We start from the raw sequence: 27275 nt of genomic DNA, 5'->3' as shown, positions 1-27275 counted from the left end.
AATAAGCATGAAGTGGGATGGCTAACTGCAGAATTAATCCCATTAAAATTAAAAACTTGCTTCATAACTACCAAGCTTAAATCTCAGCCAGATAGTAAAAACTGACCAAGAAACTACTAAAATATGTGTAAAGGAAGCCCAACCTTGGCAAGAGATGGAAGATGTGGTGAAACAGAGCTCTCCGTAAGCAGAGTTGCTTCACTGGGCTGGCTTTAACCAAAGACATTCAGTCATCGAAAAATACCAATTCTTTCCTAACAAAAGACTTTTTTTTTTTTTTTTTTTTTTTTTTTTTAGTAGTACTTTCAGAGACAGGGGAGCAATATGCGTGAGTCTAGCTGCTACCCTAAGCCAAGCCAGTATTGCACTTACATAGACCTGCGCCTTTTAAAAATCCAAATACCAGTTTTGAAGCCAGCTATTGGAGAGACTTTTGCACTCCCACATTACTGTCTTTTACTATCACACAACAGACTGGCACAACCTACTGAAACCTTACCTTCAGTGACTGAACTGTTGGCTAGCCTGTTGTTTGCTTTCCTGTACAGACTGCCTAATTTTGCATTGTCATAAGGACTGGAAAGGGGAAGTGTCTGTAATCACACTGGGTGGCTCCTTCTGTGTTTTCTCAAGGCAGCTTGCAGGCAGTGCTCTGGCGATAACCTCTGCGTCTGGCATATCTACTGATGCTGCTTGTCGAACTGGCCCAGACCTGCTCTTCTCAAGTACTCCAGTGTCTGAATAGTGGGATTTCCAAATACTCACATTAAACCTCATGCCAACAAGCCACAATCTCACCCATTGATTTATGATATTTTGGTGCAAGTGAAGGCAGAACTCAATCTTAACGCTTAACTGAAGCTAGCCTGCAGCAGATAGTATTTAGCTTTTTTTCCCTGAAGATACAATCCTAGTGCCATTACTGTTGCCGAATAGAAGAGCTATGCAAGTTTAAATCAGTGCTTTAAAAGAAAAATTGTAGGAAGTATTAGTTTAGGGGTGTGGGTGGGAAATATGTTCCTTGATTTGATTGGATTCAAGTGGACATTTTAAGTCCTCCCAACTTATTTCCCCTCAACCTCTCGATGAATTCTCTGAAGAAGTTGCATCTCCTTTCAGTTGATGCAAATCTCCCAGTCAGCATCAACACTCAGGGCTAGATTTTCCAGTGTCAGCGCAGAGGTCTTCATATTGTATGTGAAAACCACTTCTTCTTTCCCATCTGAAGAGGACAAGAGAGTTTACTATAGGATTTAAGAAAAACCCTTCTGAAACACAGTTACACTTGTCTCCCTCCAGTCTTTAATTCAGACTGTTGCTGCCACTGGTGGAAAGGATTGATTAAAAAAGAAGTAGTAGTCAAATCTGCCCAGTATACACAGAAGAATGCAGGAGAATTGGAAAAACTATTTATTTTTTTCTGACCTATCAAACTATGGAACTATTTAAGGTTTTTTTCCGGAAAAAAACCCCAAACCTTGTTTCAAGCATAGGTTTTCCTCCAAGCACCCTAACAGTCCTTGAGATTGACAGGTGGAGGCAGAAAGTCCACGTTCACATGATTCCCAAAGTGAAGGGACATGCTTGGAAAGCAGCCAGAAATAAGCCCTTTCTGTAGAAGCCACTGCCTATCCGTGTAGGATCCCTCAAAACTTCTAGAGATCCCCATATAGTCAGGAACTCCAGACACTTTTGAATGAGCAAAAGAACAGAAAAGTAATTCTGGTTTTGCCTCCAAGTTTCCAGTTCTAGACTAGGCAGGCTTACAGAGCAAATGGTCCTTAAGATGAAATGCTGTCTCTGGTCATATTATGTACAGGACAAAGTTATCTGAACTTGTTAATTCTGAACTGCTTTTACTGATGTATCTATTGCCTTACAAAGCAAGTGTTCTTCAGTTCTGCATGTAATATTAGTGGTGAGTAGCTGCTGGCTCCTTTCGCTAAATTCTGTCCTTGATATCAAAAAAAGTAGCAAAGAAAACTTAAAGATGCTCCCTACGCTGTAACACTTCCTTTACAGAGCTATCAGTTTGCCACCTCTAGTGAATGGCAGCAAAGCAACAGTTTTTTAAAAAACTACAGTAAAATAGAAGTCAATTCATTACCCTTGGAACAGGCTGTCACAAAAGTGGGTTGCTGTCCAAATCCCAGAACTATCACCCGTTCAACGACACATGTAGTGTGGTATTGTCCGCTTTCATCTCTGCGGCTGAAAAAAGAAAGTTATTTCATATACATTAGTTTCTGTCCATCAGTAGAAGTTCAGCATTATACAGAGAAAGTACTACTTCAGTCTCACCCTGAAAGTTCCCTATACTAGTTTCCTTTCCTCGGTTTACCTTTCTCCTGAAACAAGTCAAACTTTCTCCCATTATCAGCTGATTTTTCACTGCATAGCAGATTTCACAAAGTTAGAAGAAAAAAAGTTTGAGAAGATATTTTGTGGCAAAAAGCATAGCTTTAACAACCAGAAAAGTTCTGGATTTTTGCAAAATGGTAGTTAAAACTAAGTATAAATGTAAAGTTAATTTTAACATTTTTCAAGTAAGGTGTTTCAATCTGAGGCACAATTATCTTCCATTTTGTAACTAATTTAATTTTTATTAAAAAGCTCTAAAGAAACTCAAATCAAATGAAACTTTCCTTTCTGGAGTGAACAGAATGTTTCATCATTCATCTCAAAATTACTTTTTTCCAACTGCTAGTAACTTAGCAACATTTTTCTTTTCCATCCTTAGTTTTTAAGCTTTTCAGATTTCGTATCCCAGATGAAGAGATTTGAAGCATACTTTTAACTACATTATCCATGCTAGCCTACAGTTTTGCTCGTTAAATTTTATAGTTTTAGTACCACCTCCTGCATATTTTTGAATCCTGAAGGAATAAAGAAATGCCTGTAAAATCACCATTTATGCACTGCACAGCCCCATGGGCAACATACCTCAATAGTAAAAGTGTCATAGTGACATATTTACCATCTTTTCTTACAAGCAGCTATGGATATTTTTGGCTTTTACGTTGTTTCACTCAGCCTTTGCAGGTTGTGTCCCCTCATGCTTCCTTTCAAGTGCTCTTCTTCTATATTTTACTATGCTAATACATACGGTGCATTTGTTGATGACTTTTGGAGACTACATGTAATGGTGTCTGTTTGTGGTTCCCACATGGAATCACAGAATATCTCAAGCTGGAAGGGACCCATAAAGATCAAGTCCAACTCTCTGCTCCTCGCGGGTCTATCTAAAATGAAATCATATGACTAAGAGCATCGTCCAGACCCTTCTTGAACTCTGACAGGCTTGGTGCCTTGACCGCTTCCCTGGGGAGCATGTTCCAGTGACCGACCACCCTCTCAGTGAGGGAGATCTTAGAAAAAACAAACACTCTAGGTGTTGCTTATTTGCAAATCTCCTAGTTTATCTTCTTTTGTCTCTCTGATAGGCTTTACTCTTGCTGATGACTTTCTTTGTATTTGAGTAAATCTCTAGAATCTCTAATTTGACTAGACTGAAACAATATGAGACAACTCAGTATTTCATGTGTTGCTGCCCTTAGACTTATGCAGAACATTGTTTACCTCTGCAGTTTTATGACAGATTCTGCATGCTCTGGGACTTCACTAAGCAATAGATGACACTAATGCTTCTACATTTGTAAGAAGGCCTCATGAACTAGAAAAGGCATTTCCAATGACAGCGTGTTGGTGGCTTTTGTCCATAAATGCTGTTACCTGGAAGAGAGAACGTTCTTGTGGAAAGTGAATTTCTGATACAGGAACTGCTTCTTGTGGAGATACTGAAATGAATGCCCATCATCTAGGTAGAGCTCACCTATGGCACAGGCCTGTGAAACACACCAGATGGAGTACAAATTAACAGCAGCTTCTAGTGCTGGACAATGAAACCAAAAACGTCTCACTATATGTTATGCTTCATAGTTTGTTTTTATTTTTCTTTAGTGACTTGTATCCCTGGAAGGCTCAAGGAGTCCAGCTCTCAGAGTGCTTGAATACTTGGACATTCTGGCTTTGTAAATTGATGTGGGTGCCAGGTGTTACCTTATTTATTAGAAAATACAGTTGTGGGAAGTTCTCTCTCTGTATCCAAGAGGAAGTTTGTGGCCTGCTCATTCTCTGCTCCTTCCTCCAAGGGACTAGAGGAGGGCTGAGAAAGGTCAGAAAAACATTCTGCCTCTGCTATACTCAGATAGTCTCACTTTGAGGGAACACTGGGAGGGAGCTGGGAGCCCCTCCAAATAGGAGAAGTGGAGGAGAGCTATTGGGCATACAGATGCAGATACCATGGTGCTGATGGAACAGGCAGCAAGGACCTAAAAAGTTCAGATGGAGTAAAAGACAACTTTGTAAAGGGAACGTCATCTCAGAGTACCTCTGTGTCCAGGGCCACGTGGAGTTCATAAGAAACATCTACCATCCATTCAGTGGATTTTCCAGCTGTGGTCTTCAGAGGTATCACAGTGCCCCCTCGCTGGAATACAGGAATCTGTGAAAAACAAAGCCAGGGTAGAAAGGTTTGTATACTCTGAGCATATAATTTTAATTTGGAAGAAGGATAACTGCAGCTTGCTCTTATCAAAGCTCAGAAGCGAACTTTTACCACAAGTACATAAAAAAAACTATTCAACTAACAATGGGAATAATAGTAATCTTCCTGTATGTGTACAAGTGAAATATCTTTGCTTGGAGAAGTCACCCTTACATCATCTCACTTTTCTCTATCACCAGGACACATCAGTGTTCCATCTAACCACAAAGGAGATGGGACTTTTCTCCTCTACAAAAGCTATTTTAGATTACATTCCTATAAGGAAATTCAAATGCCACTTTTCTGATTTTGAATGTTGATAAAACAAAAGCCTATTTGTTTTTTTTCTTCTGCTCAATGGAAGTAGTATTTTAAAACAAAAACGTACATTCTCCAGCGTTACTGGGATCTTCAGAGTGCCTGGATCTTCCATTCGTTTAAATTTTCTGAAATCATACCAAATCTAGGAAAAATAAAAAAAGAATGATCATGACATATGGCAAGATCTGTTCCCTCTGCAGATGCAGTTACTATTCTGCTTAACCTTACTGTCACTATTCCTGAAAACCTATTTGATGTGCAAGAAATAGCATTTATTTTTTAAATCAAATGACCTTCTGGATGGAAAGAATAAATTCTCATTCTGAGGTGCAAATATAAGCTGATCTTTTCTACAGTTTGCGTAACATCTTGTATGTCTTAAAGCATCTGGAAGTGCAAAACAATGAAATACCTTTATTTTTATCTAGAAATGTTGGGATCCAGAATAAGCATATTTATATTGAAGTGAAAATTAACAACAAAGGTGCTAATAACAGGTCATGAAAAAGAGCTACATCTGAAACTTCCCATGCACCACACTCGCCAGCAGGTTTAACTCCTTTAAGTGTGCCAGGCAGTCAATTCCCATAGAGATCTTAAGAAAAATATTATTCTTAACTTGTTTGGAGAGCCTGGTCTGTTTTTCTCCTTATATTGAGAAGAATTCTAAGCGTCCTCTGGTGTATTAGTGGAGTCACAAAGCTCTGCATGGTCTCACACACTCCCCTTTGCTGCTGTCTTTCCTCTTATTCCTCCCTAGAGTCTCAGGCTTTCCCTTAGGAACTATTTTCCCCAAATTCTTTCCCTTCCTCTACCTCTCAGCTGCTGCAGCCAAATGCTCTTTGTAGGAGTGGATCACAGTGCCATCCCGTGGATAAATAACTTTACTTCAGAGGTGAACTGATCTCTGTACATGTGAAAGGCTTTGCTGCACAAATCCCAGGCTACTGAGGCTTGCGTTTCCATGTTATAATTTTCCCTCCCCACAGCATCCCTCTGATTTCCTTATGAACTTTCTTCAAAGTTCCCTTTCCTTCCACATAAAAGAGAAGTTTAACCCAAGAAGAAATACATGAAAAAAGGGAATTGACAATTTAGTGAAGCTGTTTTTTGGTGTTCCATGAGAAGCAGCAAGCCTTGAGGGGAGATTTAAATTACAGCAGATCTGAGATTTGTGCAGCAGCTCTTGGAAAAGCAAGAAAGTAAATTTACTGTGAGCCAAGCATGCAAGGTATCAAGATGGCAGGAAGGTTCAGAGTGGCACAGAATGGCTGGCCAGCACTTGGCACAGCAGCAGTGCTCAGCAGTTACGAGATGCGGAGCTGGAAGGTTGCTATATAAAATACTTCTTTGGGCTGAGCAGCTTCATATTCATCCTCACCTCCTCTGACCCTGGAAACAGAACGCTCACTGTCTTGACCTCTTGCTCCGTGACTGGATGCACCAACAAAGCATTTCCTAGAAAAAAACATAAACGTGGTTGTGATCCTCAAGGCTGCATCTCATCGGAGCAGAAGCTATGTGCTCTGGGGTTGTCAGCCTCCCATTGCCATTTTAGGGGCTCGCATGGGCATGCCATGTGCTTAGGTTCGCTTTCTACTGGAAAAAAAGGCATATGTAGGGAGCTGATGGCTGCTTGGGTCTTGTTCTGTTATGGCACTGGGATGCAGCTGGGCTGCACTGTATACCCACCAGTTTGGAGGCGCTTCTGGGTCCCTCATAGTCTAAGAGATGATTGCCTGTCTGCTCTTTGGTTGAACACAAAAATATGCTTTTCTAACCAAAAGAGTGGAAGACAGGAATGTCTTCATTAAAAAAAAAAAAACCAAAACTGCTTAAGCTTATTACACTGGGGATGGTTCTTCTTTACTCTTAAAAAAAAAATACATTAATGTATATAGACTGTACAGTTTGTTAAACTTCCCTCCTTGCCCACTGGTAATGCAAGCTGAACTCCCAGAGTCCTCTGAAATGCTGTGCTTCACCACACTTAGCTTTGCTGCTGTGTCCTGCCTACCCTGGTCAGACTTTTGCATGAGAAGTGAATGCCCCTTCATTTGAAAGCCATTAGTAGGCACTTTTGAGCTCAGAGGTAACAAAAAAATGAAATGCAACATTCCATTCTCATTCTCTCTTCCTGTATAGGCTGAATGTGCTTTACACAAACATGCATCTCTTATGCTTAATTTCTGAGAAAACTGACTTGAACAGCCAGCCATATCAGAGTAAAAAACAATCAGCTTTGGATGGTAGTTGTTTGCTACTGTCATTTCTGAAGCAGACTGTGGTCTTAACTGCTACAGCAAACTTTCATGGTTCAAGTTGAAACTGACCATGTTTTTTCAAAGTGACTAGGTGAGACTGAACTCAGTTTTTGCATCTCATACGACCCCTATTTTCAAAGTGCTGTTAAAACCAGGTCCCTTAAAGAGGTCTTGAGCTCTATATTCAGTTACAATATAATTTTTAAGTCTTGGGCAGAGTTTTTATGTTTTCTTTTTGTCACGTGATGCTCTATCACTTCAAAAATATTTAACTCAAATTCCAGAGAATAAGGAGGCAACTGCTTACCCAGCATATATTCATTTTCCACACCAAAAGTTTCTATTTTCCCTGGAAATTCTATCCAGAGAGGCCTGTAGAAAGAAAGATAGTGGGATTCAGTTAGTTTCTCCCCTCCTACCAGCCTGTTCAAGGCCTTCTGGCATTTTCAGGCTCTATTTTCTCCCTCTCTTTACAAGGTACAGCTATCAAGAACTGAAGATGCCTCAGAGAAATGCTTCTGTGCCTTAAAGTACCCCTTTTGAGTCATTGACGAGAGTTCCCAGTACAACATGGGTTAAGACACTCCAATATACCTATGGTTTGGCTTCTTGCAGCCTCACTTTCTTTCCTCCTGCCTTCTTCTTTACAAACTTGCACTACATATACCTTCCTTCTACCAAAGGAGAGATGGATGAGCCTTTCTGTCACAGTCTATCAGCAATGCTGACGCCTGATGAGCTAGTCCCTGCAGCACAGTCCTTCCTGTTCTCAGCAGCTCACTACTGCTTTTATAGCATGTTTCCTTCTGGTTACAACTGAAAAACCTGCACCAGAAATTCATTTTCAGTTTTTCTCAAAAAAGGGTAGTGCAATAACCATCTGGTTACAGAACAGGAGTTATATATTTAAAGTTTGAGAGATTATGACAATAATAGCTCATTCAGAGACAGGGTCTGGGTTTCCTTACACAAAAAGCCTTGCTCACCTGCTCACTCATAGGCATCCACTTGTTCACTGTAGCCCTGCTGTTCATGTGCTTGCTAATTAGAAACATTTGCCACTCTCCTTGTCTCAGTGAGAAAAATATCATGCTTCCTCTCTAATTCTGTACCTACTGCAGCAAATTTAACATAATCAAAGTTTTATGTTGTGTGCAGTGCACATGTCAACATAAGCTTCATTCCAAGATAAGACAGAAACCCACTGTCTATGTCAGTGCATACAACATGGGCATCTACGCCTATATGCATGCAGACAGATGCTCACACTATGTCTGTAATGCAAATCATCTTAAAAACTCAAACCACTCAACCCTTGTCAAAAAGACCTTTATGTTTTTAAAACTTAGGAGATGTATTGTATTTGCATAACAATAAGTAAATGTAAATGTGATGCAAAAGGACAGTTCTAGGGCATCCTTAAAGACGCAGCAATACCAGGGAGATTACTGGCATCCATCTCTTGCTGAAAGGATTGTTGCATTCAGTTCCGCTGAGGCACTTTCTCAGAGATTAGAGAGCAGCAGAACAAAAGTTTATTTTCTAATTTTGTTTCTGTTCTGTATTATTAGATTCTCTACTAAAAGAAAAATTATAAGAAATACTGCAGAGATGAATGATCAAATTATCAATATGAAATAAGCTTTTATAACAGGAAAAATTCCGCAGTAACAAATATTTTCATGAGGGGTAAAATGGCCTTTATGTTTTTAGTTCAGCAAGTTCAGAGTCCATTAAGCACTGTTTTAAGTGTGGGTTGGAATATTACATAATGTTCTTTATCGTGACAAGAAGTTTGGAGTTAACAGTGCTTCAAAAACATGTTTAAAGACTGTGCAGTGTTTATTGAATTAGTGTGTTCCTGGCACCATTTGGAAAAAAAACCCAAAACATCTGATTTTCCTTTGAGAACCTTACCAAAGCTTGCAGAATGCATGAAAACAGAATCTAGTAATTTTTTTATGTTTTTTTCTTTTTTAATATTTAAATAAGTAATCACAAAAGTAAGAGATGGTAATTTAACTTCCCTCCTCCAAGTAACTTCCTGAAGATAATCACTACACCTCCTGACTTATGCTCTTACCTCATAACCGGTTCAGCCGCTGTGTGTGCCCGATAGAACAGTGTGTATAAGTATGGCAGGAGGACGTAGCGCTCTCTAATGGCTTCCCTGATGATCTGGGTGTTCTTCTCCCCAAAGAGCCACGGTTCTCGCCGTTTGCTCTCCATGTTAGAATGACCTCTGAAGAAGGGCTGGTAGGCTCCAGCCTGATACCAGCGAACAAGTAATTCTGGTTCTGGATCTCCAATAAACCCTCCCACATCAGCTAGATATTGCGCAGACAAATAAAAATACACATTTTTGGAAATTATTCTGAAAAACGTGAAGTTCTCCTCTAACAAACATTCCAAGCGTACAAATCCATGCATTTCACCGTGTGCTTGCGGTTCTGCTGTTGGGCAGCTGCTTGTCCAAATAAGAGTGGAAAACTGGTGTAACAAGTTATCCTTTAATTAAAATCTCAAGAGAGCTTTTGGAGGCTAAGTGAGTGCCTTCCCCAGTGACAGAGGACTGTCATAGTGATGCTACGGAACACCACCTGAGGACTGCTGCTCCAGATGGGACGCAAACACTACATAAGAGTTAGTAGAGAAGTGATGGTGACAGCCAGGTTATTGGCTTCTGAAACCAGACTGATCTGTGAAACTGCCTGGAAATGCACTGGACTGTTGAGCTTTCCACCATTTGTGTTGAAGTCTATCTTGGGATACAAACTTTGCGGCACCAGTGATTTATGCATAGTGAGCAACTCCAGCTAAACACCTTACCTCCACAGAATGAAATCCCTGCCATGCTGATGGTGAGAAGCATTGGAATGGATATTTTCAAGTAACCCCACTCTGCTGTGTTGTCTCCAGTCCACACTGCCCCTGGAAATACCCAGTTTCAGCATTACACAGGAAAGTTGGGCATATGCTTCAGTTTATGCTTGCAGTTAAGGAAAGAAGACAAGAATGGTCATGAACTACTGGTGAACTGCTGTTCATTGCAACTTTTTTTCTTTATACACGCATGCTCCTGAAATATGCAAGAAAAGCAGGTAGTGGTTTGTCACAGGACACAGGTTGTTATTCTGCCTTTAACTTGTACACACTTTGCCAGTCTCTCCTGATTTTTTTAATCACTTGCACTCTTATGAGCTCACCATGTCAGTATTTCTAAGATAGCTTCTGTCCTCTCTAGACTTAACTACTACACACCAAACTTAATAGAATAAAGCAGCATGGAAGGCATCCAGCTAGTCCTTACCTACCATATTTCTGTGATCCAGCGAAGAAAGATCGTGTGAGGACAAATGGTCTCTCTTTTCCTGAAGAACGTCTGATGAGTCCTTCTGCAGTTGCCATTTGCTGAAAATCATAAATATAAAAGTCAGGAAGACAAACTCTATAATCAGGATATTTTAGCCCTTCCAAGGCAGGAAAATTAAGAAATCTGTACCCACAAATAATACGTATTATTAAAGCAACACTTTCTTACTAGAATATACTTGAACAAAAAAATTATTAATATCGTGTAGTCACAGCCAATGTCATTTACGTTGTTATGGTAGAAAGGCATGGATGTTGTCACATTTTCTCGTGACCAATCACAGTGTGTATTTCAAATATAGCAACATCCAGCACAGCAAAGTTTCAGTCCTTGATGGAGGTTACAGAATACCTATTACTGTGTAAATTACCACATTAGACATACTCTATGAGAATAACTGCTGGTTTGTGTCTCCAGATACTCCACCTGGTAGAATCCATAGAGGTTGTGTACTTCCCGATGCTCCCAGTTGTTGTAGTGCACAGCATCTTTCTGCATTGTTAGTTCTGCCCCTTTGAAGACTGAAGGTTCATTCATGTCATTCCATACAAAGAGGATATTAGTGGATCCCTATGACACAGGGTTGCAATTAGGACGTAACAGACCCATTGCTGTGACTTAGTGTGTTTATCTCTAGTGGGTGTCAGACCAGTCTGGGCTATGAGTAGAAAGAGCAGCATCAAAGGAAGACCTGGTAATTATACTCCTGTGGTCACTTGAAAGCTGCTAGTCATTCATCTCATCTCTCTTGGTGGCTCTTTTAGTCAGGGTGGCAGCCTACAAGCCCACTTGATTTTTGCAATTCTTACAAAACTCAGTAGGTACGTGCTATTCCTGCCTTCAGGTGAGGGGAAAGAGGTAGGGAATAGCGAAGTATTAAATAGCCACGAGGAAAAAATCAGAGAAGGTCGGAAGAGGAAAACTGGAGAGGGAAAGCAGCATAGGAAATGTCTACTATGCATACCCACTAGGGGAGTGGTTTCAACAACTCTACTGCAAAGCAGAACTTGGGGGTGGGGGGAAAGGAACTGGAGGTGTCCAGCAGTGTTCACCCAGACACTTTCAGCGCCAGTCTGGAGTGCTGGAAGGAAGGTCAGGGTGAAGTGACCATGAGCTATGAGAGAGCACTCCCACATCACTCCTTGTGTACTATCATGGTAGTAAAAGCTGGAACTGCAGCAGCTGTGTTAGACTACAGGTAGCTAAAATGCCTGCAGTTTGTCCATCCTACTTGCTGGAACTAAGTGAGCAGGTTCACTGGTAGCATATGGGTTCCAACTTTCTTAATGTAGACAAGTCCATGGAGAAAATCCTTCTGTGGTACTTTAGCTTATCAAGGTATTTTCCTCTACATTATGACAATACAGTGTCCTGGTTTCAGCTTGGATAGAGCTAATTTTCTTTCTAGTAGCTGGTATAGTGTTATGTTTTGGATTTAATATGAGAATAATGTTGATAACACACTGATAAAGTTTTAGTTGTTGCTAAGCAGTGTTTAGACTAAGTCAAGGATTTTTCAGCTTCTCATGCCCAGCCTGCAAGAAGGCTGGAGGGGCACAAGAAGTTGGGAGGGGACACAGCCAGGAGAGCAGACGCAAACTGGCCAAAGGGGTATTCCATACCGTGTGACACCACGTCTAGTATATAAACTGGGAGGAGTTGGCCTGGGGGGCAGATTGCTGCCCAGGAACTAACTGGGCATTGGTCGGCAGGTGGTGAGCAATTGCATTGTGCATCACTTGTTTTCTATATTCCAATTATTTTATTATTATTATTGTAATTTTATTATTGTTATTATTATCATTATTATTTTCTTCCTTTCTGTCCTATTAAACTGTTCTTATCTCAACCCATGAGTTTTACTTTTTTTTTTCTTCCTGATTCTCTCCCCCATCCCACTGGGTAGGGGGGAAGTGAGTGAGCGGCTGTGTGGTACTTAGTTGCTGGCTGGGGTTAAACCACAACGTGCAGCTACAAAAGCCACCAACTTGCTTAGCCGGTAGTTTATCTTCTCTCTTTTCCCCATTTTCAGGCTTTCTGGGATATGTAGATCAGAGCAAATAAATACACACCTTGTATGTTTTGAAGGCAAATTGATCTGCATACCATTTTCGTACTTCAGGATTGGTGAAATCCAGGTAACAAGAGGATCCTGTGGATGTGGGAGATCTCAATTATGTACCTGATTTTAAGCATAGGCATGCATTGTCTTTGCACCTAAATACAGCAGCCTAAAGCTAGGATGCTTTCCACACTGGGCAGCAACAATGTAGTCACTATTGTTTCTGAGACAAAAGCTCAAAAGCAAATTCCAGGCTGACTTGGAACCCCTTGCCGTGTTCTGCAGACCAACGCATGTAGATTCTGGAGGTCTGAAGCTCAGCACCATTTAAGGATGATTGCTAGCAGTTTGAAATATGTTTGGATGTGAACAGGAAGCCAGTGAGAGACAGTATCCCCGGTTATTTTGAGCTCAAACAGGAAAGTGTTGCTGAGAAGCTGAATAACTACATATTGCCATGCTACTAGAAGTTGTAATATGTCCTTGATTTTTCCCATATTCATTTCTTTGCCAGGACTGTGGTCTTTCTGTCTGTAAAGAAGGGGGACGACCTCCTTTGCCTCCCTGCAATAAGGCCTCCTCATGAAAAATAACATGTCAAATCACTATATCATGATTGAATCAAAGTCTTCAGTATCAGGGTTTGTTCACGTAATTTCATCCAGCCTATGTAAGCTGTGCTCACTGTGACAGACCAGACTGCATTTCTGTTACCCAGACAAGTTGGGAAGAGGGATGGCTGTTCTGATCAACAAATCCAACTTTTTTAGTTCTAGGCACTGGAACCATCTGCAGATCCAACAGACATAACAGAGGAAGTTTTACAGCTGAGGCAATTAGAACATGACTGTACCAAAGAAACCACAAAGTATTTGAAATTATGAATATTTACAAAAAATGCAAGGAATGTAAGAATTTAATTCCACTTCCATGGGTACCAATTAAACTATTCTGCAAAAATTTTAAAAATAAACAGCTTGAAATGTAGAGACAGAGTGGTTTTTTACCTGGCCAACAGATGCCCTCAAAATCTTGCCCATTTCTGTCTTTCACAAAATATCCCTTGTCTTTTGCCTGTGAATACAGGGTATATGTGGGATCAATCTTAACATGGGGATCTACAATGACGACAAGCTGCCAGGATAAGAAAATAAATTGCATCATTAGCATGAACTGTACTGAATAAAACAGTAAGAGTTCCCTTTCAATAAAAGGCAGATAATAATTTCACTTCAGGTAAAGAAGGTAGCTGTGTCATTAATTTTAGAAAGCAGTTACCAGTTCTTGTATACACTGTGCTAGATTTATGTATAATAGCTGAATTTACAAGGAGAGCGTGAATTCATGCTTACCCCTCTGAAATAAGGGCCAAAACCCATTGTTTCAGATAAAAGCAACTACCCCAACCCCTAAAAACACTATGTTTAATTCACTGATGTATTCTGTGAATGAGAAAATATCTGACTTCCATGTTCATGTCTCTGCTTAAAATAATTTGCCTTAAGACATTTAAATATATCTTAGTTTGTATAGCATAAAACAGCAACAGAATTTTCTAATTTTTTTAAACATCCAGGTATTGTATTTTGCAGTTACTTTCTGCTGCCATTAATGGCCTTGCTGTAAAACTGAGAAAGTACTATAGTCCAACTAAGAGATTATAAAACTTGAATGCTATTTCCACAGTCCCCTGTTCGTTGACTTTTGGCAAAGATCAAGCATTATGCAATTCTACAACTTCTAGATATTAACTGTGTACGTTTTAATACCTCCATAACACCAAGGAAAATATTTTAGCTGTAAAAGCAGAAATAAAGACTGACTAAGTTAACAGAGTGCACATCATACCAGGACTTCACCAGAAAGAAAAAACATTTAATTTATGGTAAGTAATTTTATCAACATAAAGGACAAACCTCAGTTAGTATAAGCAGAAAATAAAAAGTATTATCAATACAAAGAAAAGCTGAAGCAAGGATAGCAACTACCAATGATGAAAGCTCACATTAAGCAGAAAAATTTTATACTGTGCCCATCAAGGACAGCACTGGGCTGCTTCTGTAAGATGGAGCTTCACATGGGTCAAACTTAGCCTGATGGTCAGGGTACCAAACAAACTACAAAATAATAAAATGTCACGAGGAGCTGAATTAAACAAGACAGTTTGTGTACTGGAAGCATCACCAGACCGCAACACAGTCTAATTTACTCTGCTGTAGTTAAACTGTTTCCAGTATCTGAAGTACTTTGGTTAAATCTAGATTGGTTAGCTTCGCACTAGAAAGAAAATTTTCTTTCTTCCTGCTGTATTATGTACCTTGCGTTTTTTCTTCCTGAGGTGTTCTTGCATCTTTCTGGGGTTCTGGAATTTCTTTTTGTCCCAAGTAAAATACTTCTTGCCATCCGTGTGCTCTATGTCCAGCCATATCACATCATAAGGAATGTCATGTTCATCAAAGCCAGCATCTACTGCCTTGACATCTTGCTCATCCTCGTAATTCCACCGGCACTGATGGTAGCCCAGAGAAAAAAGAGGGGGCAGGGCTTGAGTGCCTAGGAAGATAACATTGTTAATGCCCTTCAGGATTTTATCTAGAGACTCCAGTAAAGTTAACATGATTAATATGTATTTGTCTGGAGCTAGAGAATGCCACCCTAAGTTAAGTCTAGAGCATATTCTTCGTACCAAAGTGACTGAACTCTTGAAATAACAAACATTGCAATGAGCGCAACAGCTAGAAAGAGCAGAGGGCTGTAACGATAATACAAGAGTGAGAAGGAATTTGCTGTTCCATGATGCTGAAGTGTATTCCAGTAACCATTATAATTTTATTCTTTAATTTTTTCTAATGTAAAAATATTCTAGATTAGCTTAACTGTCATTAATGCAAACAATTAAATAGATTTTAATCAGTAGAATACAATTCCTGTGACTGCTTGAACTTGAGTAAACAGGCCCACAGGTGCTGCAGTACAAACAGAACCATGGAATTGCAATTGTTAGGACTTTTTAAAATTAGAAAACATGTATGTATATATGTATGTATGCATATCACAAAAGGGAGTTGGGAAACTTTCCTGAGCATGCACTTCTGCTTGGCGAGGTCCTCTTGTGATCTGGCTACTTTCCTATTCCTGCTCAGCTGAACCACATTTTCTCCATAACATCTGTGCAGCAAACAATCATTGCTAACACACTAAAGAACTACCAGGGATGTTTCTGTGCTTTTAATTCTCTTTAGTACATAAAGAATTTTGCTTTCATAAAATGTTAGTCCTCTTGCCTCCATTTTTTTAGTCTCTTCCTGACCCTCTTGCTTCTTTCCTTTCCCATATCTGGATGCTATGTCTGCTCCCTTCCCCAAGGGACATACTAGACAGTTACCTATCTTCTTTCTCTACTCTCCAGAATACATTACTCCATAACTTCAGTCTTTTCTCATTATAAGGCAGTCTGTCTTGCTGGTGACTGGCAGTTCTAGCCTCCTGTGTCTCCTCTCTTCATCTAAGGGAGGAGTTTCAGATAGCAGTAATTATGCTGGCTTCTCAATTAGGGCCAAGTTTGATCAGCTGCAGATGCTAGGGAAAACAAGGATGGAAGCCTGTCTTCACAAATCACCGGCCTGTGCTCTACAAACTGCAGTCTGGGAACAACTGGTCTCCTGCACACAATGGGTCAGGTAAATATTAACCCACTCTTGGGTACAGAATGTTCCTTAGTGAATCTCCTAGGTAAATGTGCCATACTGACTCCAATTATGTGAGTTAGTACCTGTCAGTTGTGCAAACTGCTTGAAGATATCAAATGCAGTTGGTCCCATCAGCAGGAAAACATCAATGATCCCACTTTCTGACATCCAGCGCACATCAGTTAGAGGCATTGCTCTCTGCTTAGCAGTCTCTGCAGCAGATCCAGATAGCATGTGCTTTGAAGGAAACCAAGGTAAAACTGAATCTCTCTCTATCAAACTTTTGCTCAATGAAGTAGCAAAGACGGAAACCCACAAAATTCACTAACACATACCTGGCAGGTACTAGGAATACACACTGAATGTTTCTTATATATCCTTCACAAACCCTTTACCTTGCATACTGCTTAAACAAAATAGAGTAATAGTTAATGAGGAAAAATGGGTAATGAGGGGCAAAGCAATTAAAGCTTTTCTGTAATTAAAGACTGCATTTTCTGCAGGATCTTTGAGTAATATCTATATCACAAGTAATAAAGAAGATTAATAATTTTAACCACATAATGAAGTGCTGGAATAAAGCAAGATTTTTTTTTTCTCACTGTTTCAATTTTAACAGAATTCATATGTTTCTGTGTCAAGACTTGAATGAGTTCATTTCCTGAACATTTTATGTTTCTCGAAGGTCAATTACATTCCACAGAAAAATGGGCCCGCTAAGCAGAAATGTGTGGCAATTCCAAGACTTTAAAAACTCAGAAAAATTCCTCAAATCCAAGAGATTGTCAAGATTTTTGTCCACCCTTTTTTCTGCCTGCTACATCCACCTGTGTAGATTTTTTCTGCTCCAACATTATCTATTCCCTCTCTGCCTTCTCCTGTAGACCTGTTAAGATACAAGTTCTATAACTTGACTCTTGAAAGGAGTCATCTCCTTGTTCTTTTCAGTGGTTTAATACAACAAATTTAGCAGTAGGGAGGACAGGAGGAAGAGACTGACAATTCTTCACTAGGGAGCAAAAGATAAAACTCCAATAATGTTGTTATGCTCCTATTGGCTCTGCTCTGGAGTGTTTTCTTTCATTATTAAATTCTGAGGAAAGTGAGCAACTCTCACCTCAGCTACTGCCTTTGTATTAATATCCACCAGCGTTTCTGAAGAGTTCAGCCAGAAGATCCCTGTAGTTCTGTTAGGCTTGTGTGCTAAGAGAAGGGGCACTGAACCATAAATGCCTATTTTGTCATGTATCTTGTGGCCGAAGATATCCAAATTATAAAGCCGGTAGGCATCGCCATCACTAGGACAAACAAACAGATGTGTTTGTTATATGTAAGCATCCTGCACTAGGCCAATTTTAGCTCTATTGCCATACCACTAAACTCAGTGAACACTCTGTATTGTGGTCTTTTGTTTAGCATCCAGAGCTGAAATGTGGACAGCCTAGATTACTGCTTCTTTGCTTTGGTCCTAGCTATCTGAATCAAGAAACATTTTTGCTGCCAGTGAGACTACGGTTCATTTGCTCTAAGTCCTAAAATATGAATTCTGAACTCTCCCATCTTCCCATGGATTTGCTCTTTTAAGAGTTCTGCTTAAACATGACCAATCCTGCAATTCAGAAAAAAAAACTGCACAGAAAATTGAGAGAGAACAGAAGGGGTCATTCATGAAATTGCAGAGTGGAAAGGGAAAGCAGAACAACTTACTCCACGTGGACAGGGGCTATGATTCAGTTTGCTGTACCATTAAACTAAAATATACACTATATAATATACATATCTCAAGCTGTTGTCTGCATTAAATTATTAAGACAATGTTATAGCTCTCCTTTACAAAAATTATACTGCTTTCACTAGCAATCCTCCACCTTTACCTGGTGTTTTTGAGAAGAAGTGCTTCTGTGTGTTGTGGTATTCCATAAACATGGTCAAATCCATGTAAAGAGAAGTCCATGCCTACAGAACTAGGACCTGTGGGAATAACATTAAAAGAGAAGACCACAGAGTTCCACTCACAGGCTTAGCTGAAAGCAACAGAGCAGAGCAACCTAACTGAAAAAAAAATATTAAAAAGCAGGTTTTAATAATTAGTTATTTCATACTTGCTTTCAACTTCACTTTATTACTTCTGTACTACAGAGGTAATGTTTTAAACAGATTTTATTGTATTTATTCTGAATTTGGTCCACATAAGGAGATAAAATGAATCACTTTAATAGAAAAAAAATACATGTAATAGTGGGTCACTTCTTTATTCTGTAGTGCAACTGCTTAAAATTATCACCTGTTTCTATCCCAGTACGTACAAGCCAAGCTTTGCAGCACAGTGGTACAGCAGGGTGGGCTTTAGAGTCAGAGCTGCCTGTCTTCTACTGCTCTTCTCTTCAGCCTTAGCCAGGGGAGTGGCATGCACAAGAGCCTCTGCCAGTGATATCACCTTGGCACATTACTGAATCCAGAGCAACTTTTGGCAGGTGACCAGAGATCCTGCAGACTGACAAGCAGTGGCTTCAGGATCAGAACCTGACCATATGGACTTTATTCCTCCAGCACAGAGAAACAGAAAAAACATGATGTTGGCCTAAAATAAAAGGAAGCTCTTTCAGACTTCCCTCTTCCTACTGCAGCTGCTGGGTAGTGTTGGTTGCTATGAAAGTCTGCATGATATTGGTAAAGGACAAAGCTAGCCAACTCAACTAATATAGAATACAACTGGACAGACAGGAGATGATCATAAATTTTGGTAATTAATAATTTCAATTGTATTTGAGCTTCTGACTGTTCAGTATTTCCTTTTGTAGTTCCCCACTTAAAAAGAGTTTCTTTGTGACAATTATTAATGCTTACATATCATCATTTCTGGTATGTTGTGAGAATATTATGCACTGATACTAAAAAAAGAAAAAAAAAGAAAATAAAAAGGAAATAATGCATTATATACCAGTCAGCCAATGCAATAGTGTTACACTGTGTCAGAAATGGCACATGGTGAGCTGATGAACTGACTCACATTTAATACATTCCCTCCTGAAGAGAAATCTATGAATATTTCCAGTACTTTTGTCAAATTTGTTACCCATCACCGATATCTGACAGGCAAGTTAAAAGAAGGAGCAAGCGAGACATGGATGAACATTAAGCAGCTAAACAGAAAACAGACAGAAATATGAATGAACATAGGTATATATAAAGCAGTAAAGCTGTTTTCAGAACTAGACTGAGACTTACCATGAGCTTTGATGTCTAAGAAACTGCCAAATTTCTCTTGCCAGAGACCTAGATCCTCTTGTTTCTCCTGCATAAATAGAAATAGCTAAGCCTAGCAAATGCAACTGCTCACACCATGTATTTCTAAGAAAGGTATGTTTATTCACATTAGATTTGTACATTGTTAACTGCTTTTTTGCCAAATATGTTTAATATAAATAAATCCAAAACACAATTCAGATCCTGCTGCAGGAATTTACACTGAAGAACTGACGTGCTAGTGGAGCACACATGCACTCTGTTACAGCATAAAAGTAATACCTGAGGTCTTGGATAGCATCATAGAATGATAGAATAGCCAAGGTTGGAAGGGACCTCAGAAGACCATCTGGTCCGGCCTTTCGTGGGAAAGGGAGCCTAGATGAGATTATTTAGTACCCTGTCCAATTGCATCCTGAAAACCTCCAGTAATGGGGACTCTACCACATCCCTGGGGAGGTTGTTCCAGTGAATGATTGTTCTCACTGTAAAAATTGTCTTTCTTCTGGGTGTTGAAATGATTATGAAATGCAAAGAGCGCACAGATGGAAACAAACAGGACAACCTACAGAAACAGAAACCAACCCACTACCCTAAACAGTAAGGGTCAGAAAACAAAAAAACTCTCCAGACTCCTGTGTGTGTAACTGACACTTTAAGCCTCCTTCAAACTTTGAGCCTTGTGCCCTGCCATTCATTGTCCTAGAATCCCCACTTTTTGCAGCCTCTTTCCTGGTTTTCTTTTCTACATTCATCCCAGAATAAGCAGACGTGGCCTCTTGCAGCTGTGTGACTCCCCCAAAGCAAGCACACTCCCTGGCAGAACTCAGAGTTCAGACACAAGTATGCTGAAGGCAGCATAGCTCCTGCCATTTATAACAGCATGGTGGAGTAAGCAGCCATCTGCTCTACAGGAGGCTAAAATTGTATCATGGACGTAACTCAGCCTCCTGGTATGTGCCTTTATGCACTGCCAGGACCTGGTCTTTTTTCAGAGAGAATCTTACTTCTGTCTTAAGCATGAATGTATGCAGAGGCATAGTTTTGGACTGTTATAAAACAGGTCTTGTTCCTTTGAAATTCTCTTTGCAATGAACAGGGAATCTGAAAATGACCAAATATCACCACAAACCTCCTTTTTACACATCTACTCCAAATCAAAGGAGAGAACAAAAGAGAAAGAAATTCTAAATAAAAAGGCCACAGAAAAAGCATTTTTGAGTTAGATCTACCTGACTGATGCCTTCTACAGCCCTGGTAAAACACATAAACCTTTATTCAACTATGAATTTGCAAAGTATCTCAATATGAGATACCAGGTCCTTTTTGAATTTCACTGGTAAGTGGTTAGACTATGTTTGTAAACATAGTACCAGAAGAAATGAACATGTGACTCTAATTCTCTTTTCTACAAAATATTGATGCTGGAATTGTAGTAAGCATGGGTTACCTTAGAGGAATCACTTGCTGCCTCCTTGTTTTCTGCTGTAGGTTTTCTAGTGAAAACAAATACATAGAAATAATCAGTTTATTGTTAACGTAAGGAAGGATTTCAAACAGAAAATTCATATAGCATTCTGCACTGCCTTACACATTATATAAGAGTTTTTGTGCTTGACTATTCTGAAAATTGATGTCATAGTTGAGAGCTCTAACTGGCAAATCATTTTACTATTCAATGTCTTAAAATAACGTTCACTCCATATTTGAGTTAGGTTGACTTCTTGGCCTTTCATATTTATTTCTATCTGCATCAGTGTTTTACCTGCCCAGAAGATCCTCACTTCTTTGTCATTCTCTGTTAAGGCCTCTCAGTTAATTACAATTTTTTAAATAATGCTCTCTAGGAGAGATGCTTGCTATGCTCTTTTCCTAGTCATGACATGTCCTGCATTGTGGTTTCTCACCTTTCCAGCACTTTGCAGTGGGATTGACCTGTAAAATCTTGCAGCTATACAGCACACTGTAAGTTGAACAAAACTTACTTCAAGAGCTTATATGGTGAATAAAACTTACCTAAAGAGTAAATTTAGTCACAAAAGGAGACAAAACTAATAACCTCATCATACTTCCACCACTCATTCCCAAGCAAGACAAGGGGTACCAGGATACTTTAGTGTTTTACAAAACTGGCTGTTAAATGAGGTTAGCATTTTGCACATGGCTGCTGCAAGGGATTAAAACAGTCTGCAGTTAATTGATCTAGAATTTCTTTGTTAAAACTTCACCATTGTACTTACTGGTATGAAGTAAAAGAGAAGACAGATTTCAATGCATAAGAGCTTCTATCACAGAAATTGCAATTCCATAGAATTGTTTCTCTTCAGCTACAGCACAATCAGTACATACTACGATGCAATAGACAGATACTGTACCTGTCACTGGGAGGTGGTCGTAAGTGCTCAAAATATAACAACCCATTGGAATTCATGCTCAGAACAGTCTCACCCTTGGACTGTAGCTCAATCTGGAAGGGGCATGCTGTGACTTGAAGTTTGTAGTCCTCATTAACACTTGACAGCACCAAAATACCTGGCTCCTTCTGGGATATGAAGAGTCTGGCAAATGAAAAGCAATGACATGAATCAGCAGCACAGGAAATCCACTGTAACTAAATAACTATCTGAAACAAAAGATGGGCCGAGAATATCTGCATACATTATAAAAACCTCAAGGCTAATGTTGAGGCAAAGAATGCCAGAAATACATGCTGTGTTCAGGGCTCACCGCACAGTGCAACAGGTGGCTACAGAACTGCTGTGAAAACTACCCAGAGTTTGCACTCCTTTCACATTAACAGGTAATGCCTTAGGTAAAAATGATGCATCATAACAAGTACGCTATTTTCTGATTGGGTCAAATAGCCTCAAATTTCTTATGTATATGACAAAACTTTCTCCTATGTATGTAACATGAATTTTTGAAAGTAAATCAACCACATGCATTTTTATTTTCTATTCCTGTAACAACTTTGTATTGTAGAGAGACAACTGTAGTGTAGGACAAATGAGGGAGGAGGGAAAACATTCTTGCAAATGAAGCTGTATAAGTTACTAAGGTGACAAATCATCTTCCCGTCACTTACCTCCGGGTGGTAGGTTCCTTTATAAGAACATCAGGAACTTTGTATCTTGCTCTGAGAGGAGATGCCTCATCAATTTTAAGCCTGAAAATATTGCCCTCAATCTCACAAATTTCTACTTGTAGAAGAACCTGGGAGCAAACAAACAGTTAAACTGGTAGTGATAAAAAATACCAACTTACTTTTCAACTCAATATCACCAAACACTTAATGTCTGGAAAAAAAACATGCCTGCTTTCTGATTTAATGTTCTTTAGCATTGCTAGGCAACAATCATCATCCATATGAATTTACGCCAGCTAACTCTACTTCTCCCCTTTGAAGAAGCAACTCTTTTTAAGTGGAGACTCTATCTTAAGCAGCATGGAAAACAGGGGTAGCATACTCTAATCTTGAAGTTTGGACAATTTCACTACTGTGCTGTCAATGTAAGAGTGGGATACTACTGAGATGTGGGCTTTTTGCAAAAACGTCAGTGTTCTGTGTTCACTAGTATTCACAGTGGTGCTAACACTGATGAACTGTGTTAGAAAGACACCTGAAGAAAATGCATAGTACTGCCCTACCCACTGTAACTTGCTATTTTATGTTCAGGGAACTGAGAAGTCACTCTGTTCTAGCTCATACAAAACGACTCCTTTTTCTTCCATGGAGGATCCCTACAAAAGAAGTCCAATTTTTTTCTTTTTTTTTCCTTTCTTAATCTCTCCTCTTGTGAGACACAACACTGGCTGAAGAATTTTGGCCTGGTATCTTTTCCCTCTACCTGGAAGCCAATCAGCCCCGCTCTCTTCAAAGGCATGAAGGAATGAAAGAGCCATAATACCAGAGGGACAGTAGGCAAGAGAGAAAAGATTCATTTGGAGTTCCAGATCCTGCTTCCTAGGAAATACTTTACATTATGCCATCTTTGTATAAACCCCCGAATAGTCTAGGAAGCCACAGAGCCTTCAGTCTTTCATCTACCTTAAAATCTAGACAAAAAATAGGCTCCTTTTTCTGTGCTGACTGCAAAGAAGGTCAGGATTAACAAGAGAGGCAGAAAATACCTTTATGCAGAGTATCTACATAGTGTGATGCTTAGAGCATGGAAGAGAGCTGTAGTTCCAAACTCCCATAATCTGAGGTCAGGTTAGGTTGCCTGAGTAAGTCTGCTAGCTGCTATGCTATTAAATTAGAGAAATAGAAGACACCCCTCTTCCTGGCTGTCTTCTTAAATGCAAAGAAGGCTTCTTTTCCCCCCCCAAATTGCCTTTGAACAAACACAGGAATACAAAGATATGGTTAGGAGGTGCTGGAACATAGGTCTTCTTATTCCATTACAGAAAAAGAATTTATTCTTTTGGAATAGTGGAGAAAACTCTGATTAAAAACATTTTTTTTTCCAGATAAAAAAAGTTCTATTCAGAGTTTTCATAAAGTCATTGAAGGTTTTTTTTAAGTTCCTTAAAATACGTGTTCTCCTTGCACAGTCTCAAGCTGTCAAATAAATACTGACCACTAAGGACATCTTTAGGCTGATACTTTGCATCATGTCTTAAATATCTATCACTGAAGAATCTCAAAATGTGCAAATATTATCAGACTTGTTGATAATATTCACTGCTCTTTTTGTAAGCACCCTTTTATGCGAGGTGGGATCTCACCTTATGCTCTTCATGAATAATTTGGAATTTGACATTCTCATCACTTGATGTGACTGAATCCAACAATGCTCGATACAAGGATTTTCCAGGACGTAGAAGTTTCTGACGCCTGTCAAGACAGAAAAATATTTTTGGTCTCCCTAATTGTTGTGGCTTATATCCCACAGAGGCATATAATATTGTTAGAAATGTTTACTTAATAATTTTGTCTTGAATTTTTTCAAATACAGTTGTTATCAGTGCTTCAAGTCACAGGGAAAAAGAAGGACTATAATTCTGAGCACACATACGTGTTTATGAATGAAATGTTAGAGGGGTTTGGTCGCCCATCACCACTCTATAGGGTTTTTTTTAAACAATAATAGTCTTAATTCACGTGTCCAACTGAATTCTCAGTTGTCCAGTTACATTCTTCTTCTTTCCATGACCCAAAAAATTTCAGCTGAATAATCTGTTTTTCATTTTCTGTCATATACTCCTGCTTGGTTGGCAACCCCTCAGCGAACAGCTTCTACGTTCTGTGGTGATGAAGCAATATATGTCTGTAATTTGTTATCTCCTGCATAGGCAATGAGGAAATTGTTTTTCAACAAGCCTGCCGACTACAGAGTTTTGACTACAGCTTTTGGCCCTGATTATATTTTTAGGACAGAGACCTTGAAACAGAGGCTCTTTCAACTGTTTGTAGAATGCTCCTTGCTGAGCCCAGGTTTTACGAACTATTGGAAGATAAGTATCTTGGAGGCTACGTTAAAGGGAAGCTTCTCCATTAGTAAACTGACTTTGTTTCCTCGCAAACAGATATTGCACAAATGCGAGCAATCAGATAAAGGATTTCTTTTAAAAGCAGAGCAAAGACAGGATCCGATGCTTGCCAATGTGTGGCAACCTCCTGCTGAGAAATTAGATGTGTTACGTTAAACCGGTGACAGGCTAGAAAGGGCTGGCGTGAAAAGAGGACGAGTCCTGCTCCCACAGGCGAAACGTTATTTGGGGTTTTCGGAACATCATTTCCTGCAGAACAGAACTGAGTATCTGAAACTGTAACCCAGTACGTCAGTGACTAATTGGTATAACACTGGACAATCATTCCTTTCACTCAGGCAGCACGGGATAGAAGAAAATGGAGGATGGGAGGAAAAAAAGGTGGAGGAGAGCTATCTCAGAAATGGGATGAGAAGGATCCCTTAGCTTAAGGTTAGCTTTAAGAGACTAATGAGCTAGAATTTAGATTTGATGCTGAATTCTGGCCAAGGTACTTGCTCAACAGGACTGTAATCATGCATGCTATTGTCAGAGACTAATGGTTTCTATTGAGAGTTCTGTTGTTTTGAACTATGGATATTCAAGAAATGTCTACATCAAGAAAACAAGCTGCGTCTGAGTGTACCTATAGTTAAAATATTGCTGGGGCTTTGTCAGATGAGAGGACTGACTCTTGAATTTTAACAAAAGAGGTTTTGGATGTAAGATTCCACCTTTTAAAATATGCTGATTATTGCTTGCTGACAGGTGAGTGGAACGCTCACTTTGGAAGATAAATCCTGAAAGTAGCAGACTTGCTGTGATTAAAAATCAATATGTAACTTTTTCCTGTATCTTTTAATATTACTAGCTTTAAAAAAAAAAAACCAACCCTACACTACAGTTGTTCTCTTTACCTGTAAAAAGCAATCTGGTTGCATTCCTTAAAGGTGCTTTTGTCCACAGCCTCATCTTGGACACTAGAAAGAACAGATAAAGAAAATGTTTAAATGTGTTCACCTAACACCTGCTGAATGATCAGATGATGGGGGTCCTCCTCAAGAGGGCTGAGGATTAAAGAGAGTGCAAACGACTGTGGTGACATAAAATGTGTTGGACTTTTAAGTACTGTGTTTGGATATGGGAAGAATTTTACACGTTTAGTTCCATGCTAAACCATTTCCTTTTAAACTTGGATAATTCTGGCAAACAATTGAATCTGTGACTAACAGAGCTGAATTTCAGCACGAGTGAATTCTTGGGGCTTTGCATTTCGAAGCCAGTCTCTCTGCAGTCCTTACAGTTAAATACTATGTTCCAGTAATAAGAATGGAGAAAGAAGCAGGACTGGCAGAAAAGGAGAAACCCTGCACCCTTCCCTTCTACCTGCAGTGTGACTGACGAGGGCGGAAGGCTTCTAGTGGCCCTGCTGGCAGCTCTATGTTATCTCTAGGCTTGAAGTAACTTTTAGATCTATTAGACAACAGTAAATTTTTGGCTTGCCTGAAAAAAATGGACTGCCAGTAGTGTCTATCATCAAAATACTTCCCAGAACATGCTGACTTCAGACACACATGGAAGAGAATAAGGTATTAGTACTAGTAGACAAAGAGCTGATGCTTATAATTATATACATGCAACATATAAAATGCAGACGGCAGCCACGAAGACTCGGTCACCACCACCGTGAACTAAATATTAATAGACCTGGATTATTATTAGAGACCTCAGAGTAACCCTATATTTAGGCAGTTTAACCCTTCCCATTTTTGCCTGAAGATACACATGCGCTTTCGGGTTTTCGCACCCGGTCTGTGGGACCCCGTCGCCGTCTGTAACACCCGGCAACCTGACCACCTTCCAGCGGCGCACCCTGCGCCCGAACCATCCCGCCCGTCGTGAAACCTGCCCTCCGGCCCCCCCACGCCTGCCCCTCACCCCCGGCCGGCTCCGGGCCCTTGCTGGGGCCCGGCCCCCACCCCGCCGCTCCCCGCGGAAAGCTGTGGAGCCACCCCGGGAGCGAGGCGAGGGCTGGCCGCCGAAGAGCCGCCGCCGGGCAGCGTTACCTGACTTCCCCCGGCGTGAGCGCCTCCATGGCGGAGCTGCCCCGAGCGGCCGCCGGCGGGGAGAAGGGGTGACCGCCCGGGGGGCTCCCCAGAGGGAGGGGCGGCAGCCGGGGACGCTCCTCCGGTAACGGTCTCGCCTCGCTCGCGGCAGGTGCGGAGGCCCCGGCGCGGCGCTCCAGTCACCGGCTGCCGGCGGGCTCCGACCGCGGCCGGGCCGGCGATCGGCACCCGGGGGC

General features: G+C 40.2%; 1 protein-coding gene across 4 annotated transcripts; it reads right to left on the bottom strand.

Annotated features, from left to right (window-relative positions):
* Nucleotides 1-334: 334 nt before the first annotated feature.
* Nucleotides 335-27251, bottom strand: GANC (glucosidase alpha, neutral C). Of its 4 annotated transcripts, none has more exons than XM_052782196.1 (23): nt 27040-27251; nt 25891-25953; nt 24230-24338; nt 22587-22714; nt 21877-22059; nt 20952-20997; nt 19484-19550; nt 18130-18226; nt 17373-17553; nt 16339-16492; nt 14884-15119; nt 13574-13700; nt 12577-12656; nt 10931-11074; nt 10446-10542; nt 9961-10062; nt 9215-9458; nt 7439-7503; nt 6249-6325; nt 4935-5009; nt 4391-4504; nt 3733-3845; nt 335-2211 (listed from the first exon to the last, which is right to left on the bottom strand). In XM_052782196.1, the coding sequence occupies exons 1-23, from the start codon at nt 27066-27068 to the stop codon at nt 2079-2081; spliced, it is 2664 nt and encodes an 887-aa protein (XP_052638156.1). In that variant the 5' UTR covers nt 27069-27251; the 3' UTR covers nt 335-2078. The 4 variants fall into 4 exon arrangements, with proteins under 4 accessions (XP_052638156.1, XP_052638157.1, XP_052638158.1 ...); XM_052782197.1 differs by having other exon boundaries at nt 13574-13640; XM_052782198.1 differs by lacking the exon at nt 10931-11074.
* Between the last annotated feature and the right edge of the window lie 24 nt (nt 27252-27275).

The sequence above is a fragment of the Harpia harpyja genome, chromosome 3 (genome assembly GCF_026419915.1).
Source record: "Harpia harpyja isolate bHarHar1 chromosome 3, bHarHar1 primary haplotype, whole genome shotgun sequence".
NCBI classification, from domain to species: Eukaryota; Metazoa; Chordata; class Aves; order Accipitriformes; family Accipitridae; genus Harpia; species Harpia harpyja.
Note: the sequence above shows the minus strand (reverse complement) of the source record. Positions and strands in the feature narration are given on the sequence as shown.

Coding starts and splice junctions, on each gene's coding strand:
- GANC (XM_052782196.1), bottom strand. CDS start 27,068: ATGGAGGCGCTCACGCCGGGGGAAGTCAG. Junction 15,120..16,338: donor GCAGTTTGCACAACTGACAG/GTACTAACTCAC, acceptor TTATCTTCCTAG/GCACTCAAGCCCTGCCCCCT. Junction 13,701..14,883: donor TCAGGAAGAAAAAACGCAAG/GTACATAATACA, acceptor TTATCCTGGCAG/CTTGTCGTCATTGTAGATCC.